General features: G+C 37.5%; 2 pseudogenes and 1 gene segment (V, D, J or C); all 3 read left to right on the top strand.

Moving 5' to 3' along the window:
- Positions 1 to 4,256: 4,256 nt before the first annotated feature.
- Positions 4,257 to 5,155, top strand: LOC116318866 (annotated as a pseudogene).
- Positions 5,156 to 7,449: 2,294 nt separating this feature from the next.
- LOC120439879 lies at positions 7,450 to 8,027 on the top strand. The segment is given in 2 exon segments: positions 7,450 to 7,500; positions 7,611 to 8,027. Coding segments are annotated over 2 exon segments (405 nt in total).
- A 7,593-nt stretch (positions 8,028 to 15,620) lies between these two features.
- Positions 15,621 to 16,046, top strand: LOC120440010 (annotated as a pseudogene).
- Positions 16,047 to 19,781: the final 3,735 nt, after the last annotated feature.

The following is a 19,781-nucleotide window of genomic DNA, read 5'->3' as shown; positions in this document are numbered from 1 at the left end:
AAGGAATCTTAAACAGTGACACGGCCATGTCTGAGTGTATTTTATTATGTGACACCAGTGATAGAGTTATAAAATAATAAATAAAAAAACAAAATAAAAATAAGATAATGTGGTTTTATTTAATATATTTTTTTTTTAAATGTGTTAAGGAGACGTAGCCACATAAAAGTCAATCAAAAAATAACTGCTTTAACTGGGTTTTCTGTGTTTGATGCAAGATTAATGCTGTCTAACACACACCCTAGAAGGGATCCCTGATTTCAAGACTTTCCTTTCCTCTTTGAGTCAACATATTAAAAATTGTATGGAAGGGTGACCTGAGGAAAAAAGTCAATACATATTGTTTTTATCACATTCAGAAGGTTTTCCTGAATAATTCAAAATGTAATGTGTTAACTTAAAGGAGAGGATGTGTGTTCGTCTTTGAGGAGGAGCTGATGCAAACTATGATCTCTACCATGTTTAAAGACATGAAGCAGAATATAAGACAGGGAATACATGATTAACCACCACTGTACTCGAAACAGAGACAGGTGGCCTTGACAATGAATCATCCTGAATTCATGGTTGTTTTTCCCATCCTTTCAATTTATTGCACTGGCAAGGAAAATGCAGTAATTTTACTAACATTGTTGTGAAAGTGAAATGATATGCTTGGAAAACGGTCACTAATTATTCTTGTTTGTCTGCAGGTACTGAGAGTCAAACACTGACTGAGTCTGAATCAGTGTTAAAAGGCCTGGAGACTCCCACAGACTGACCTGTACATACTCAGGGTTCAGCGATGATATTCATGTTGGTTAGATCAGACAGGCTGCTGGAAAAGGACTGGAATGGATTACTTATATCAGTGGTGGCAGCAGCTATATCCACTACTCTCAGTCTCTCAGTCATTCAGAGGCAGATTTACCATATCCAGAGACAACAGCAGAAAGCAGGTGTATCTACAGATGAACAGCTTGACGAGTGAGGATTCAGCTGTTTATTATTGTGCTCGAGAGCCACAGTGACACAAGAGGGAGAAACACTGTACAAAAACTCAAACACATCCAACCAAGTCAGAATTTGCTTTAAGCTTTTTAGAAATGAACTGAAGATTAATGTCTGACCATCACCAGTCAGCTCCTGGACAGCCTGCAACCAAAAGGAGGAAAAGTAGCGGGAGCTCTCACTATAAAGACTCACTGAAGAATACGGTCAGGATTGACTCAGACACTTCAAGCATTCTTCCATTTAAAAGCTCAGCGAGTCACAAAGAAGCTTAAAGACTGTTTACTTTAGTAATTCAGAAACTGTGCCTATTTTTATAAAGATCAAATACATACAGGAAACATACAAAAAGGCTTCTCCATAAGATGAGTGTAATTCTCAACAATACACATTCAGAGGTACCTTTAGCATATTAATTCAAATCAAATTAATTTTTGGCTAGCTTATTTATGTAAAGGATTTATATTAATTATATATATCTATATATTATGTATTACAACTATGTGGCAGCAATTTGTATGGAGGGGAATCCTCCATAGAAGCAGGACTTGTTACATTTAGTGCCTGAGCAGTACACATGTCTGAATGAGGAGAGCAGAGCAAGGCTGGCTTGCTCTGCTCTCCTCCACATGTCTTGTTGAATGTCAGGAAAACAGATGGACTCTTTTGGGTCTTCAAAGAATGTAACTGTGTAGGCAGATGAAGTGGATGGAGCAGAATCAACATCAGGGCTGCTCTGATTTAGTTGATGACCGTGGTCTGCACCTGGAGAGGAGAGCTGCTGAGACTGTTTGTAAGTGACAGGGTCAGTTTCTTCCAGGAGTGACAGCAGGTCTTCAAGATCCTCTACGGTCTGGAGCTGAATGGGTCCTGAAGACGAGGCCAAGGAGGAGGATGTGAATGGAGAAGTTGGGCTGGTGTGATTTAGTTGTAGATCGTGATATGCATGTTGAGAGGAGGGCTGCTGAGCTTGCAGTGATGGGCACATGTATGAACTGCATGTTGGCATGTTGGACATATGTAGTTTTCTTTAGTGGACCACTCTGGGTTTTCATTGGCGTGATGCCTTCTTTCTGTTTCGGCCTCATCAAAATATTTGCTCCGTTCATCCTTTGAGAGCGACTTCCACTGTGGACAGAAGATCACAACAACACACTGTCAGCACATATAAATACACAGTTAAAGTCCTACTACACATAACTGCAGTATGCATGCACAAACATGGCCATGAAACATTAAAGGCATAAATATATGCAGTTACACATTTACTCTCACTCCCATGACTGCATTTACAGCTGCACTCCCAGTAATGTTCAATTCAGCTTTGGTTTTTGCTCCTTAAGATACAGCATGAATGCATTTAGTGGTTTCTTGATGTATGGCCTATCTTCATCTTGCTGGGATGGACACTTTTTTTTTTCTAGAGGAATAAAACACAGAGTAAGAGCACGTGTTGTCACTGTGTACAAGCGTGAGGACAGTAGTTTCAAAACATGAGTAAAGCTGTGAAACTGAATAAAATGAGGAACCCTTAAAGGAGGCTGATTAAAAGAATTCACACAGACATCTGCAGACAAATGCCAGATACCTGTAAAGCGCTGAAAAAACAGCAGAGAAACTTATTTGGGAGTGCAGCTGTTGGGTGGAGGAACAGGAGTGACAAATTCACACGCCTTCACATCATCCCTACACAGATGGAGAGAAACAGATATGAGAAAACAGAAAGAGTTAACATGAAAATACAGATGTTCAGCAGCTGTGTTCACTTGTGTGTTTGTGTGTTTACGTACAGTTCTCCAACAGGACGCAGGTACTGGACCATCAGCACATTACACTTGAAACACACAAAACACACAACAGGTAATGAGACAACCTGCAACACTATCATTTATCCACTAGGTGTAAGAAGTGAGCTCAGTGGCATGTGCATAAAACTAATTCATAGCTTCAATTTGCTCTGGTGAGTTATTCTTTTGAATTATGATTCACTGGCAGTGATTAAGTTTAGTGATCAGCAAAGCTTCACACCACAGTTATACAAAAATAAAATACAAGGAAGGTATGGGTTGGGTGCTGGCCCCAGAATCATTTCCTCAAGAGTGGAAGGAACACTTTCCACTGGCTGAGTGGAAGGTGGCTGAGAAGTTGCATGAAACCACCAGAGGAGGCACTCTAATACCAGCCATTTTAACAGAGCTCGCAATGATAATTATAAAGACATGTTATGTGTATTTGAGTGGGTGCAAAATATGATGATATACAGTTAAAAGACAGTGATCAGCACAACACAAATTTTCGGCCATGTGCACAAACTAGTAGCTAGTGCAGCGCAAATAGCTTCCTATATAAAAGAGCTATTAAGCTGCTAAAATCATCACTACAAAAATCCTGTAAATATACATGTTCTATTTTTTCAGCAGTATGTTTTGTTGAGAAGTAGACATCAGTTCAAATCTCTAAGTAACTTATAGTTACTTAATATGTGAGATAAGTTTTTACTTAATATATAGATAAGTAAAAACTAATGAGCTTAAATTTAATGATTAAAAGGTCTGGAGAATCCCACAGACCTACCTGTACAGACTCAGGGTTCAGAGGTGATTGTGACTGGATCACACAGGACTGGAGTGGATTGCTTGGATCCGCAATAAAAGTTTCCATGTCACCTACTCTCAATCAGTCAAAGGCTGATATATCATTTAAAGAGACAACAACAGAAAGCAGGTGCATCTGCAGACGAACAACTTAACAGCAGGAAGATTCTGTTGTTTATTATTGTGCTTGAGAGCCACAGGGACACAAGAAGAAGAAACACTGTACAAAACACAGAATTTAAAATTTGCAATTTACATTCACAGAAATGATCTCCAACTCCATATGATAAACAATAGAACTGCACTGATCTCTATTAAGTTCATCATTATTCATTTATTCATTTTGGTTGTAATGAATAGAATCCATTTTGATTTACCTTGTTCATTCTTTCACAGTAATGTGTGCTATAAACATAAAACATTGTTCATGAAAAAACAGCTCATGTTGCCTAAAAAACATAATCTAATGTTTCATTCTTGTTCAAATAAATCTGATTTTAAAGTTACATTTCAGTTTCTCACCTCTCCAAACTCTCTGTTAGCAAAGCGGTAACACATGCTTCTGTTATAACCTGACAGTTTCCATGTGTATGCAAAGTGAACTTCCTCTCAGTTTGAAATAAAGACTTGAAATCAGTCCGTCAGTTTCATCAGATGAGAAGCTCCAATCAGATCACCTTCAGCACCAACATGTTCTCTGTAGCTCTGCTGCTGCTGCTGCTGCTGGATCCTGTGAGTCTCACTGAACACAAACACTGACAGCATGGACACCACACGCTGTTACTTTTATAGAACCAAATTCAACATGTTTTCTCTGCAGGTGTGAAGTGTGAACAGCTGACACAGCCACTCTCTGTGATTGTGCAGCCAGGTCAGCGTCTGACCATCACCTGTCAGGTCTCTTATTCTATGGGCAGCTACTATACAGCTTGGATCCGACAGCCTGCAGGGAAAGGACTGGAGTGGATTGGGATGAAGTACACTGGGGACTCTCACTATAAAGATTCACTAAAGAGCAAGTTTAGCATTGACTTAGACTCTTCCAGCAATAGAGTGACTCTAAATGGACAGAATATGCAGCCTGAAGACACTGCTGTGTATTACTGTGCCAGAGTCTCACAGTCTGACAAAGCATCAGCAGAGTTGAACAAAAACCCCTCAGTGGCCCAGCAGCTGTAGCATGAAGGCACCAGAGGAGGAGCTCTAAGACCAGCAATGTATTCAAAGCTTTTCAGTGGGAAGGAAACAGCTCTTAGATAAACTCTTCAGTTTGTGTGGAAATTCTACAAAACTGATTTTGAAATATTTGATAAAAAATGTCACAGCATGAATAAGCTCTACTGTGTTCTTTAATAAAAATGATTTCAAATTGTGACTTAAAATGTTTTCATTGACAGGTTTATTGTTTTTAAAATTGTGTTTTGACTGCATCATCTACAACCAAAACCAAAACCCTGCACAGATACTTGTGAATGAATTGTTGATTAAAGGTAAATATAGAAAACCACATTTATGGACAGTATATGGTACAGAAATAAGAAAAAAATGAATGAAAACAATCTTGTCTTTCAGAAAAAAAGGTTCCCTTTGTCTCAGAAACCAGACAGTGCAGATAGTGGACTAGAATAATGATCGACAATCAGAAAGAACGGTTTTGTTTTCTGTCACATCAACTCTTGGATTGTGTTGGACACTGTTGTGTAGATAAGATTGTTTTGTACATAAGATTTTTACCTTTTTATCTTTTATGTTTTTTTAGTGTGGGGGCACTGTGATTTCAAATTCCTGTGTGTGATCTGTACACATGGTTTTTGAAAATAACGCTGACTTTGACGTTGAGTAATGAATGAGCTGCATCAGACAGACTGTTGGAAAATGGCTCCAGAGGGTGACCACTACCATCACTGAAGTAGTAGTAGCAACAAATGCTACCCACACAAATTTAGAGACAATTTATCATCTTCACTGGCTACAAAGACAGCAGCTGTATCTGCACATAAATAGTCAAAAGCAGGGGTCTCAAACTCGCAGCCCAGGGGCGAGTTTGCGGCCCATGTCACCCCTACTTGCGGCCCGAATATTGACGTGAAAAAATATAATACAATTTGGCCCTTGAAGTTACTTTTTTTGTTAGGGAGGATTTTTATTGTTGTTGAGTGCAATATTAAAATAAGTTCTTTAAAAAAAAAATTAATGTGAAGACAATATGACCAGAGAGTACAAACATGTTGAGGGATCGGCTGTGTTAGTTCAGTAAGAGAGTTATTTGTGAAGAAAACAATTTTCACTAGCAGTCAAAAACTAATGTGTACACTTCTGTCTGAATTTTTATTTTGTTAAATACGAATAAAATGATAGCAGAAGTGCTGCCACGTGTCTGGCCAGAAAGAGAGTACCAATTCGTTTATTTGGTAGTTCAATGAAAGCGTTCAGTTAGCTAAGAGTGAGGAAAAAATCTGTGTTAACGTTTGCAGTTTTGTCTTGTTATATAATATTTGAAATTTTAACAAACAAAACATTACATTTTCAGGAATATTTGTGTTTGTGTTTTCTTGTTTTTTTTATGACTTGAACACTAAAGTGGTCCTCCAGTGAGATGACAGTGCCAGCAGTGGCCCACAGCTCATTAAAGTTTGAGACCCCTGGTCTAAAGTCTGAAGACGATTTAGTAATAATAGAAATTGTTTAATATCATGCTGAAGAGTCACATGGACTGAAAATAATTCAGCCAGATCCTCTACAGGAGAGACTGAGAGTCTCCCCAGGCCTATTCAATACAGGGCCGGAAGGAATGGACTCCAAATTCTCTCCTGTAACACCTGCAGAGAAAAACAAACAAACAAAAAATCAACCACCAGGAAAGAGATCTTCAAACTGTTCTGGCATCAGTCACTGACCAGAAGAATCCTAAACAAATGCAGTGGCCTGTCAGGATTTGATTTACAAACAGACCTTTGTTTCCATAGAAGTTGAAACACTGAATAAATAAAGCAACAATTTTTCAAATTATTTAAACTCCCATTTTTTGTACAAACAACCGTACTACTGTATATTTCAGATTTCATGAAGTCTAACAAAACAGCCAATTTAACTCACTCTGTTCCAAAGGAAGAATGCTGCTCTAGTACACGGACACAGTGTTACTATATGGGGTGTATCTTCATCAACCAGATCACAGGATGGCCCATTTTAAAGAGCTTGTGCCCAGAGATGCCAGAGAGATTTTCTGGATACTACATTTTTATTTTCTTTAGGAAGAGTTCCTGAACCCATGTAGTGGGGTCATTGTCCTGTTGAAAAATAAATGCATGCAGCAAAAGAAACCGAGCCCATTTGTAGTGTACATGTCAGACACAGCACACAGTATAAACAATAAAGAACAAGATCAGCATCAACACAGACTATTCTAGTAGTGCATTGACTCTAATGATCAGTGTATTACTGTGTCAGATAACCAACCATTTTTTTAGTCTTGTGATTTATTACACATTTCTCTCCTCACTGATAATAGACTTTGTATGATATAATATATGATACTATATAATATCATAATCCTCACTCCACCCTCACTGGATGCAAAGAAAACACATACATTGAAATTTTCAAAGGTGTTGTTGTAGCCGATTGTACCAAACATCCTTAAAATAACCACAAAAAATACAACCCAATTAAAAAAATACATAAATAAAAAAAATGTTTACAGTCTTATTATAAAATGCAGCCATTGTAAAAGGAGTGAATTCAATTCATTTGAATTTTATGTGATCCAGACATTTTAGCCCCTCCCTATTTAAATCCAGACGGCTTACTTAGGTTCTGTTATGACTGGCTGTCCTCTCAAAGCACTTCCTTCACACCTTCTCTTTCAAGATGATGCTCAGACTGTCTGTTCTGCTGACAGCGCTCTGTCTGCCCTGTAAGCTGCTTCATTTTCTAACACAACATGTGGAAATTAGTTCATTAAATGTTCCTGAATGTAATTATAACTTCACTGATCTTTTTTTATTTCTTTTTAATTTTTGGCAGATTTGAATGGTCAGGCTATGGAGTCCATTCCCTCCACTCCAGTGCTGAAAAAGCCTCAGGAAGCTGTCAGTCTTTCCTGTAGAGGAAGTGGTTTCAGTTTTGGCAGCTTTGGAATGGACTGGATCAGACAACCTGCTGGAAAAGCATTAGAATGGCTTGGGCTTATTTGGTCTGATGCAAGTAGAACTGTTTATGCCAGCAGTGTGGAAGGACGTATAGAAATCACCAAAGACAACAGCAACAGCATGGTGTACCTGAGACTGTCCAACCTAAAGCCAGAGGACTCTGCTGTGTATTATTGTGCTAGACACTCTCACAGTGGTGTAAATACTCAGGGAGGCTTTACAAAAACCTCTTAACTCAGTCTTGCAGTCAACAAATGAAGAAAGGAGGGGAAGATAAATTTAAGATATTATGTCTGGCACCATGCTTTTACATACAGAATGAAAGCTGTGGACTTCCTGTTTTTATTATGTGCGCTGTTTAATAACATATTCATCTGTTGTTGTTGGGAAACATGTCTGTACTTGAGAGAGAACAGCTTTAGTGCACTGTTGAATTCATTACTTGTTAATTCATAAATAAACTGTTTGAAAATATTAAATTAACACAATTAAAAACTTGATATTTGGCAGAAATATTTTGAAGCCAAATGTAGTTAACTGGTTTTCATGCACAGCAACATACATCACTCCAGGAGGTACAAAACATCTACTTCTCTGTGTTTTAAGATACACAACATTAAGTACTTACATGTTAAATTTTCAGGGGGCGTCATACAGATGTGAAATATGCACATACCTTCAAATTCTCTGACAGCCAGGTTTAAAAATAATACACAAGCAATAAGGCCTACAAGAGCTGACATGTACTTGAAGAAGAAAAGTAACTCTATCTCACACTTGCAGTGAATTTGAGCAAACCAATAATTTAGTGAAGGAGCCTTAAGTACTTGTGCAACAACAAGCCTGCTTTTATATCCATGAAATACATTTCTCAACAGTCTTCTATAAAGACTTGACCTCATCATGTCAGTTTCAGCATTAAAAGTGAAGCTCCCATTAGGTCATTTTTAATTTTCTCTACAGCTCTGCAGCTGTTGAATACTGGATCCTGTGAGCTTCACAGCTTCAGTCAGCCAGCCAGCAGGAAAAAGGACCGGGGTGGATTTGTATCTAATGTGTTGGATATACTTGTGCCACAGAGTCACAATAACAAAAACCACCAACACCAATATTTTAATTTTCTGTACTTCTGATTTTTGGATGTTGCACAGGTTAAAATTCAGCATTTTCCTCACAGAACACATTCAGCCTCTGTGCTTTTTTAAACATATATTAAACCCCAGAGACAATCAATAATTACTGAAACACTGTTGGATTTATACCAACAGTAAGGATTGGGGGAAAAAAACTACTGAGCATGTAAGACTTCATCTAATTAAGGAAACACAGCTGATTGTGTAATTTAAATGAATTAAGAACTGATTTTATCAAAATAAAGAATTAAGGACAAATGAAATCATTCAGATTCATATGTTTTTAAACATTTACATAATAGTTATATGCTTATGTTTATCCTTAAGACTTCGGATGAATTGCTTATTCAGCAATTATTTAATTATTTTTGATTATTATACTGCATGATGAAGAAGCTGTTTCAAATAATAAATGCTACAATGAAAGTCTGACTTATTAATCATAAGAGATGCCAGCACAAGAGCCCCTCCCTCTACATAATATCCTGATGCAAATCTTCACTGTGTGCTGTGTACTTCTGTGCTGCTCACTCGTCTTGTGCTGTGTGTTGATTGTTGGAGCAGCAGTGAAGAATCTCTAGACTCACAATGACACAAACACTCACTCTGCTGCTGGTTGCTTCTTTGCTTCACTGTGAGTTCTTCTGCTTCTTATTGTTTAATATTTTTCCAGGAAACAACGAGTGCTATAAGAACATTTTGCAGATGTCTGTCTCACTGGTTCCTTTTAACTCCTCAGGTGTTACAGGTCAGAGTATGGAGTCCATTCCTTCCAGTCCTGTAGTGAAACGGCCTGGGGAGACTCTCAGTCTCTCCTGCAGAGGATCTGGTTTCACATTTAGCTGCTGTACAATGCACTGGATAAGACAAAAACCAGGAAAAGCACTGGAATGGATGGGAACTGGCTTCTCAGATTCCAGCAGCAACAGATATTTGAGCAGTCTGAGTGGACGAATACAAATCAGTAGAGATGACAGCAACAGCATGGTGCATCTGAGACTTTCCAACCTAAAGCCAGAGGACTCTGCTGTGTATTACTGTGCCAAACACACACAGTGGTTTAAGTAATGAGAGAGGCTTTACAAAAACCTTCAGACATACAGTTTCACAGGAACCTACAGGGGGCAGCAGATGATCAAGAATATGATGTTCAACTCACTGTCACAATAACACCTGTGATTCTACCATCTGTGAATACATATTAGTAAAACGCAGAGAATCTAAAAACATGTTATGGTAACAATGAAAAACAATGTGAAAAATAAAATGCATAAACATTTAACCACAATTAAGAAGAAAACAAGAAAATAGTAATGAAAATATAGGATATGTAGAAAAATAAATATTTTCAATACTTTTCACATGAACATATCATAATGTTTTAATTAATTCTCTTTAAATTCTGAGTTAATGCCTTTAAATTTATTCTGAGTTAACTTGGTGAAACCCTTGTTGAAAGATAAAACGCTAAAAAAGACGAGTCAGAAAGGACAATGAAGCAGAAACAAAGAAACATGAAGAGAAACATGGTACTTAAATAAATGAATTTATAATAAATAAATACCTTTTTTATTTTACTTTCGGGGTAAAGTCAGGAAAGTCAGGAAATACTAAAATCAGGAAACACTAAAAATAATTTTCTTTCTTTTTCTTACCAGATACAATGTTTAAATACAATTTTTATTTTAAATGACTGTTCAGACCCTGCTGAACATACATGATGAACCCTGATGAACATACATATTACTTGTATATACGTTTGTTTGGTTAGCTTGAATATTTCTTTTGTTAAATTGATTGATAAGGTGGAGCTGATGCAAACTCAGACTGCTTCCATCTTTGAATATGTGCTGCAGAATATAAAAATGGACATGACAAGATTGAGCTGCACCACTGAAGACTGGCAGGAAAGTGGCTTTGATGATAAACTGTCATGAGATTATGGTTGTTTTTCTTCTCTTGTTAATTTACAGACCTGGTAAGAACAGCTTAAAAAATGTTGGAAGATAAATGTTTTAATTACAGAAGATAATTCTGGATGACTGTTTGTAGGTACTGAGGGTCAAATGCTGACTGAGTCTGAGGCGGTGGTAAAAAGGCCTGGAGATTCCCACAGACTGACCTGCACATACTCAGGGTTCAGTAGCCATCACTGGAACGCTTGGATCAGACAGGCTGCTGGGAAAGGACTGCAGTTTGTTGCTACTATCAGCGATAACAGTGGCAGCATCTACTACTCTGAGTCAGTCAGAGGCCGGTTTACCATCTCCAGAGACAACAGCAGAAAGCAGGTGTATCTGCAGATGAACAGATTGACGACTGAGGATTCAGCTGTTTATTATTGTGTTCGCCACTCACAGTGACATAAGAGGGAGAAATGCAATACAAAAACTCAGCAGTTTGCTTTCAGCCTTTCACAGTCATGTGAATTAAAACAATATAGCAATCATGCTCCACAAACATACTTGAAAACACAATAAAACAACCTTATTGCAAAAGAATTTTATGAAGCCTTCATGTTCATATGTACTTGTGCCTATGAAGAATAAAGTGACATAAAAAGTCACAATTTTCATCTGTCTTCTAAATGATGTTCTTCACTGTGTAATGCCAAGTGTATCATACTTCAAATACAAGTTCTTTTGAACATCAGTGTTTTTTTTAATCCCCTTTCATATTTTTGTTTGTTTAAGATAAACTGTGAGCAATAAATTGCCCAAAAAAGCTGGATGTACAGTAGCTAATAGTAAATGGTTAATTGACTGGTTCTTATATAACACGTTTCTACTCTCCTTGAACACTCAAGGTGCTCTATACAACATTATTGTTGCTACAATAAAACAAACTGATATTTAATTTCCGTGTTTTATCTGTCAGAAAGTTCAAGAAACACTCGAGCTATTATCTCATGTTCATGGTTTACAGAGTTAACTCCTCACACCTCATTCCAAACTGTTACTTCTTGCCATCAACTATTTTGTCCAATATTGAGATCATAAGTATTTGTCACGATTATTCATTGACTGTTATGACAAAAATGGGTTTTTTTGCACCGTGATAGAAACAGAACACTGCTTTCACATCTGAACAAATTTTTGCATGGAAATAAAAATCCTGCTCTTTTCCACCTAAATTCTGTGATTGTTTAGATGGAAAATAAAAATAGATGTCATAAAATCTAACAAAAAAAATGTACATGTATTTACATTACCCTTCCTAATCATAAATTCACATGTGTTCATTTATGCTTAGGAACATCCAGATTATTTCTAGTTTAAGTTCTCTGATTTTTTGTTATTCATGGTTTTGTCTCCTTATTGTTCTCTGCATATGTTATATCCATAGTTCCTAGTTTTTAGGTTTCTGTTACTGTGCCTTCCCTCTATTCCACATTTCATGTCTAGTCACCCTTGTGCATCTCCTGTGTCCAGACTATGTTCCCTCTGTCTCCCCAGTCAGTCATATCTCCTTGTCTCAATGTCAAGCCCGAGTCTGAAATTGAAACCGGTTCCTCTCCAGGAAAGACTGAGGGCTTCTTGGGGCTTTTAAAACACTGGAGTGGAGGGAATGGACTCCAAAGCCTGACCATTCAAACCTGCCGAACAACCAGAAGAAAAAACAGATCAGTGAAAATCAGGGATAAATATCGACTTAAACAAATGATCTAAATAAAAACAATAATTTATGCATCGCAACATGAAGCAGTTTACAGGGCAGACAGACAACTGTCAGCAGGACAGACAGTCTGAACATCATCTTGAAAATGAAGGTGTGAGCGAAGAGCTTTAAATCAAAAGCACAGAGTCTGCCACCTGGATTTTATTAGGGAGGGCCAAAAATATGTGGCTTAAATATTATTCAAGTGTATCTACAAATAAAATTTTACATTGATTATCACATTGTTCAGTATTGGTTTAATGTATAAATATACTGTATGTCTGCTTATGTAATACAATATGATCCAATGATTTAACACTGACATTTTTTTTTCGAATTCTCATTTAATGTAAAATTACCTCCAGAATAAACTAAAGTCACAATTTTTCAGTTTGTTTGTTTTCTCAGTTTAAGGTATGTTTTGCTAAGGAGGAGGAGTCAATGCAAAACTGAATTTTTCAGCAGCTTTTTATGGGTTTGAGAGTAAGACTCTGGGACTCAACCTAATATAGACACAGCAGGCTGGACAAATGCAACTGACTCTTAGAATGATGAAAACTTTTTATTTAGTTGTTTTCTTGATTCTGTTCTGTGTCTTGACTGGTAAGGATATATATTTCTGGTCTACAAATAAACATATGAAAAAATATGACTGGACTAATGGAGTGTTAACATTTCTGTAGGTACTGAGGGTCAAACACTGACTCAGTCTGAATCAGTGATTAAAAGGGCTGGAGACTCCCACAGACTGACCTGTAGATACTCAGGGTTCAGCAGTGGTATTCATGTTGGTTGGATCAGACAGGCTGCTGGAAAAGGACTGGAGTGGATTGCTTGGATCTACTGGGATGGTAGTGACATCTACTACTCTCAGTCATTCAGAGGCCGCTTCACCATCTCCAGAGACAACAACAGAAAGCAGGTGTATCTGCAGATGAACAGCTTGACGACTGAGGATTCAGCTGTTTATTATTGTGCCAACGAGCCACAGTGACACAAGAGGAAGAAACGCTGTACAAAAACCCATCACACTAAGTCAAACACAGATTTTAGGTTTTTTTTCCCCAAATTAAAGAAAAATACATTTAACTCACTCACACTCAAAACTACAATAAACTTGGTTTTGTGAAGCCTTGGTGTTGTACAGTTTTACAATAAATAGTTTAAATGTAAATGTTTTCATCTGTCTTGTGTGAATTGAGAGGATTTTTTTTCCCCCTAAACTACAAACAAATCCAACACTTAATTTGTTTTTTTAAATAATGATTCCTGTTATTTACACTAAAATTGTTTCTTACTTATACTAAATTCCTGAGTGTGATCTGTTTTCTCTCATAATCTGTCAGCATCCATCTGTATGCAAATCAAACTTCCTCACAGGCTGATATAAAGTCTGATATCGTGCTGTCAGTCACAGAAGAAGATGAGAACCTCCCATCAGATCATCTTGAGCACCAACATGTTCTCTGTAGCTCTGCTGCTGCTGCTGCTGGATCCTGTGAGTCTCACTGAACACAAACACTATGACCACAGCACACTGAGTCTTACTGTTACTGCATTCAACATGTTTTCTCCACAGGTGTGAAGTGTGAACAGCTGACACAGTCACCCTCTGTTATACTGCAGCCAGGTCAGCGTCTGACCATCACCTGTCAGGTCTCTTATTCTCTGAGCTACTGGACAGCTTGGATCAGACAGCCTGCAGGGAAAGGACTGGAGTGGATTGGGGTGAAAAGTACTCGGAGTACTTACTACAAAGATTCACTAAAGAGCAAGTTCAGCATTGACTTGGACACTTCAAGCAAGACAGTGACTCTAAATGGACAGAACATGCAGCCTGAAGATCCCCAAAAAACAAAAACTGCAGATGAGCAGCTGGGCATCAGAGGACTCTGCTGTTTATTATTGTCCTCAAGAGACACAAAACAAAGACCCCATCCTTTCATAACTTGTTAGCACTGTTTTATTATTATTTTATTAATTTTCCTTTATTATTTATTATGAAACAAACTAATTTCAGTCTAATGATTCAGTAATCTTTTCCTTTATATTCAACAAAACAGAAAAAAACTGAATAGAAAAATTTGAAAAATCGGCTATGCTATATAAATACAAACTGTGTTCTGTTACATTGACCCTACAGTAAATGGACAGACTATTCAGCCTGAAAACAGTGCGGTGTATTACAGGGCCAGAGTCACATTCACAGGAAAAAAAGCTCTAAGACTGCTAATAAATTCCTGTTTTTTTAGTGTCTGTTTATTTTTTTTTTTATAAATCATTAGCAAGAAATTTATTGTGAGTTTGTAAGTAGTGATAAAGCCCTAAAACAAAATGCCAGTACATGAAACTGAATTCAGCTATCAATAATGTTATAAAGTGATTAATTTATGACATAAAATGATTTCATTAAAAGAATATTTTGGTTTGTGAGCTTGTATTTATTTATTATTTTGTACATTTTGTTCTGCAAACCAATAAGGTGCAAATTATGCAAAGTACTTGTTTATATACAGAAACATAGAACCCAACATTTACATGTACAATAAATGTTATAAAATTTTTTCAAATGAAAAAAAAGTGTTTTTTTTCTTTCAATTTTATTAGCAATCAACTCAAACTATGTCACGTTGTATGGATTCAACATACAGAATCGAGCAAGGTCATGACCTCTGAAGTTCTCTTCGTTTAATATTGTTATCTGCACTGTAGACTGGGCAGAGACAAATGGCTTCCACAATGTTTAGAAATTATATTTGGCTTGCTTTTCTCATTCTTTTTATTCCACCTGTCATAAGCCAAAGAGGCAGAGTTCACCCAGGACATGTCAATAACTTGTCACAGGGACAAGTTTAAATTTTTCTTTTAAAATTCAGTTTTTAATGAACCTCAGAGTTATAGTTTAAGATTTTTTTTGTTTTTCATCTTTAAAAAATGTTAAAAACACAGTCTCTATTACTGCTTGAACAATCAGTATATCTCTAATAATGTATCAGCGTCCATCTATATGCAAAGTAAGCTCCCCACAGACTTCATATATTGCTGCTGGTTGCAAAGAAAAATAAAGCTCCTGGGAGATCACTTTCAGCACCAACATGTTCTCTGTAGCTCTGCTGGCTGCTGGCTGCTGGATCCTGTGAGTCTCACTGAACACAAACACTGACAGCATCAACACTACACACTTATAATTTAAATGCATTCAACACGTTTTCTCCACAGGTGTAAACTGTGAACAGCTGACACAGCCACCCTCTGTTATACTGCAGCCAGGTCAGCGTCTGACCATCACCTGTCAGGTCTCTTATTCTCTTGGCACCTGGACAGGTTGGATCAGACAGCCTGCAGGGAAAGGACTGGAGTGGATTGGGGTGAAAGGTACTGGGAGCTCTTACTATAAAGATTCCCTAAAGAGCAAGTTCAGCATTGACTTGGACACTTCAAGCAAGACAGTGACTCTAAATGGACAGAATATGCAGCCTGAAGACACTGCTGTGTATTACTGTGCCAGAGAGTCACAGTAATACAAACTGTTAGGACCCCTGAACAAAAACCTCTCAGGGCCTGAACAACTGTAGCATGAAGCCACCACAGGAGGAGCTCTAAGACCATGAATGAAACTTAACTTCATCTTCTAAGAAACTTCTTCTGCTTGTTGTCTCATAACTGTTAAAATATGATGGGTTTAAATTACGCTTAACGAATCAAGAGCTTTTATTGTCATTTCAACCATGTGCGGTGGTACAGTACACAGTGAAGCGAGACAGTGTTCCTTCAAGGCCACGGTGCCACATATAACAGACACGCAGCACATGACTACATGAAATGCAAGTGTGCAAAAATTGCAAAAAAGAAAAAAGAAAAAAGAAAAAAAGAAGCAAAAACATGAATAAAATAATTGGATTTAAAAACAAAGCTCAGAGACTCATATTCTTTACTTCTGCAATTCAAGATACAATCAGTTCTCAGATACAATTTGAGATTATAGCACCAACTACTGTATAGTCCAATAACGTCACACTACAAACAGTACTTTCAGCAGCCACTTTATTAGGTACACCTGTTCAACTGTTGTTCCTGGGTCGGTGAACCAGTGTTTTCTGTTTTGTGTTATTAATCCTTGATTTCATGATGTGTTATTGCTAATCTCTTGGTTTTGGTTTCTGTCTCAAGTATTCCTAGCTCCTCGGTGCTTTAGTATTTTCTGAGTCCTGGTTCTTAGGGTTTGGTTCTGTGTTCCCTCTGTTCAGTGTTGAGACTGTGTCTCTGTCCCTCTCTCATATCCTTCCTGTTTTATTTTAATAGTCCTGCTCTGTGTTCAGCTTCTGTCCCCCATCTCGTCTGCCTAATTTGTTCTAAAATGCACTTTTAGTTGAAAAGTGCACTTTTGAGGAATCATAAACAATGACACTGTGTGCGTCATGTCTGAGTGTATTTTATTATGGGACAGCAGTGAAAGAGTTCAGGGGGATTTTGACACTGTTACAAGAACTGTCTGCATTTTCACCACATTATACGATATATAACTGTCACCTCCCTGCTCTCTGAAACAGGGTAATCAACCATTTATTAATGTCAGCTATTTGTGCATTCTAAATATATCTGTAGCTCAGTATGGTGGAAAAACTTATTATGAGACGGAATTCCTGGCCCTGGCAAAATTGACAAATGTCCTACTGTGAAGACATGAAATCTGAACAGTATGTTAAAACTAATATTCACTCAGCTGGGGACACACAGTTTAACAGTATGGACTACAGGACAGGACGGCTGCTGTTAACTGTCTGCTGAGCACGTGAAAGTATTCATAGACCCTTACCCAACAAGTTCTATTACACAGCACTTGTTTGTCTCACCAAACTATTTAACTTATTATGATTTAATGCTCTTTGCAGGTGTTGATGATCAGACTGACAGAATCTGAAAAAGTCATTAAAAGGCCTGGAGAATCCCACGTCACGCTGACCGGTCCGTCTCCAGATGGACCCACGATCAGGCAGCGGGCCCCTCTTTTTCCACCTGGCCTTTTTGCATTCCTCTTCCTATCTGGGGCCTCTCTCCTCCAGTGCTCAGCTAGCTTCATTTTAACAGGTCTTTAGACAGTTGATAGGCCACCTCTGGACACACCCATGCCTCAGCAGGTGATAATTATCAGGTAATTGTCCCATGCCCAGCCAATCCCAGTGCACTAAAACAGTGTCAAATAACACACGAAAAAACATGCAGTACAAACAGAATAAAATCATGCAAATAAAAACTACACTCGCAAATAAACACTAAAAATCAGAATAAAACCAATATTAAAGATAAATACAAATTTCCACTGTGTGACAGTAGCACCCACAACTCTCAGTCATTCAGAGGCAGATTTACCATCTCCAGAGACAACAGCAGAAAGCAGGTGTATCTGCAGATGAACAGCTTGAAGACTGAAATGATAATGATATTTACACAAATTACCTGCAATAAAGAAAAAAAATAGAAAGTTCAATTTATAATTCTATGTAAACAGAATTCATTTTGATTTACTTTGTTTATCCTTACATTAAAATGAATCATAATCATAAACTTGACAAAACCCTAAAGTGCAAATATATCACCATTTAGAAAACATTAAACAAACAGACAAACATGAAAGAAAGTATCTTGGAGTTTCTTGGAGTTTTCAATTTCTGACTTTCTCGTTTCCAAAAATAAATGCTTAAACATATGTACTTTTCAAAATGAGTATCAAAAATGATTTTATGATCAAAGAAAAACATAAAAGAATAAATAAATAAATAAATAGTGTAACTCTGGGGATAAGATGGTTTTACCTCGACACAATTACTTAACAAGTGAATACATTTCAAATAATATTGTAATGAAATGATCAGTACTACAAGCTACAGTGTGGTTTTGTATTTGAGGGAGGAGCTGATGCAAAACTGTGTTCTAGTTTATCTTTACATAAGTGTTAGAGAGTTTAAGACAGAGAGTAAATCATTGATGTACCCACTGTAGACTGAGCAGAGAGAAATGGCTTTCATAATGTTCAGATTTCATATTTGGTTCACTTTTCTCATTCTTTTAATGAACTGGGCTGGTAAGGATCATAGGTTTACTTTCACTGATGAAAAGACAAAATGTCTGCATCATTGATGCATCATTGAGACTGCTACTACATTCAACATGTTTTCTCCACAGGTGTGAAGTGTCAACAGCTGACACAGCCAGCCTCTGTGATTGTGCAGCCAGGTCAGCGTCTGACCATCACCTGTCAGGTCTCTTATTCTCTGAGTGGCGACTGGACAGGTTGGATCAGACAGCCTGCAGGGAAAACACTGGAGTGGATTGGGATGAAATACACTGGGAACTCTTACTATAAAGATTCACTAAAGAGCAAGTTCAGCATTGACTTGGACACTTCAAGCAAGACAGTGACTCTAAATGGACAGAATATGCAGCCTGAAGACACTGCTGTGTATTACTGTGCCAGAGGGTCACAGTAACACAAAACATCAGCAGACCTGAACAAAAACCTCTCAGTGGCTGAGCAATTGTAGCATGAAGCCACCAGAGGAGGAGCTCTAAGACCACTAAAGAACTGATGGGTGATTTTACTCAAAAAAATCAATTCCTTAGTGGGTCACTATTCTTGATCGAGATAGTCGTAGTAAGAAATTATGCTCACAGCAGTTCAGCACCAGTTTACCATGTCCAAAGGAAACAACAGAAAGCAGCTGTATCTGCAGATGAGCAGCTTAACAGCACTGTTACTGTTTATTATTGTCCTCAAGAGACACAAAGCAAAGACCCCATCCTCTCATAATCTGTTAAAACTTTTTTGTTATTATCTTTTAAAATGTTTATTTTAATGTTATTATGAAAAAAAATTCAGACTCTGATGATACAGTAACTTGTTCCTTCAGATCCTCTTCAGAAGAAAGTTTGGCTGGAGGCATTGCGTGCTGACTGCTCTGAGCCTCACTAAGGCAGAGAATCTGATAAAATGACCACAGCATACTGTTAAGATTTCTACAATGAACTTAAACTTGTTTTGCTCCACAAGTGTGAAAAAGTTTGATCAGTTTACACAGCCAGCCTCTGTGAGTGTACAGTCTCATGATTATATGTTGGCTATCTATTTCTCTGAGCAGGTATACAGTTCAACAGGGTGAAAATAAATGGACAGAATTTGCAGCCTGGAGGCACTGCTGTCTATTAAAGTACAAGACAGAGACACTGAAACACAAACAATTAGGAGACCTGAACAAAAA

The sequence above is a fragment of the Oreochromis aureus genome, linkage group 4 (assembly GCF_013358895.1).
Source record: "Oreochromis aureus strain Israel breed Guangdong linkage group 4, ZZ_aureus, whole genome shotgun sequence".
Taxonomy (NCBI): domain Eukaryota; kingdom Metazoa; phylum Chordata; class Actinopteri; order Cichliformes; family Cichlidae; genus Oreochromis; species Oreochromis aureus.
This window is presented reverse-complemented; position numbering and strand designations above follow the sequence as displayed.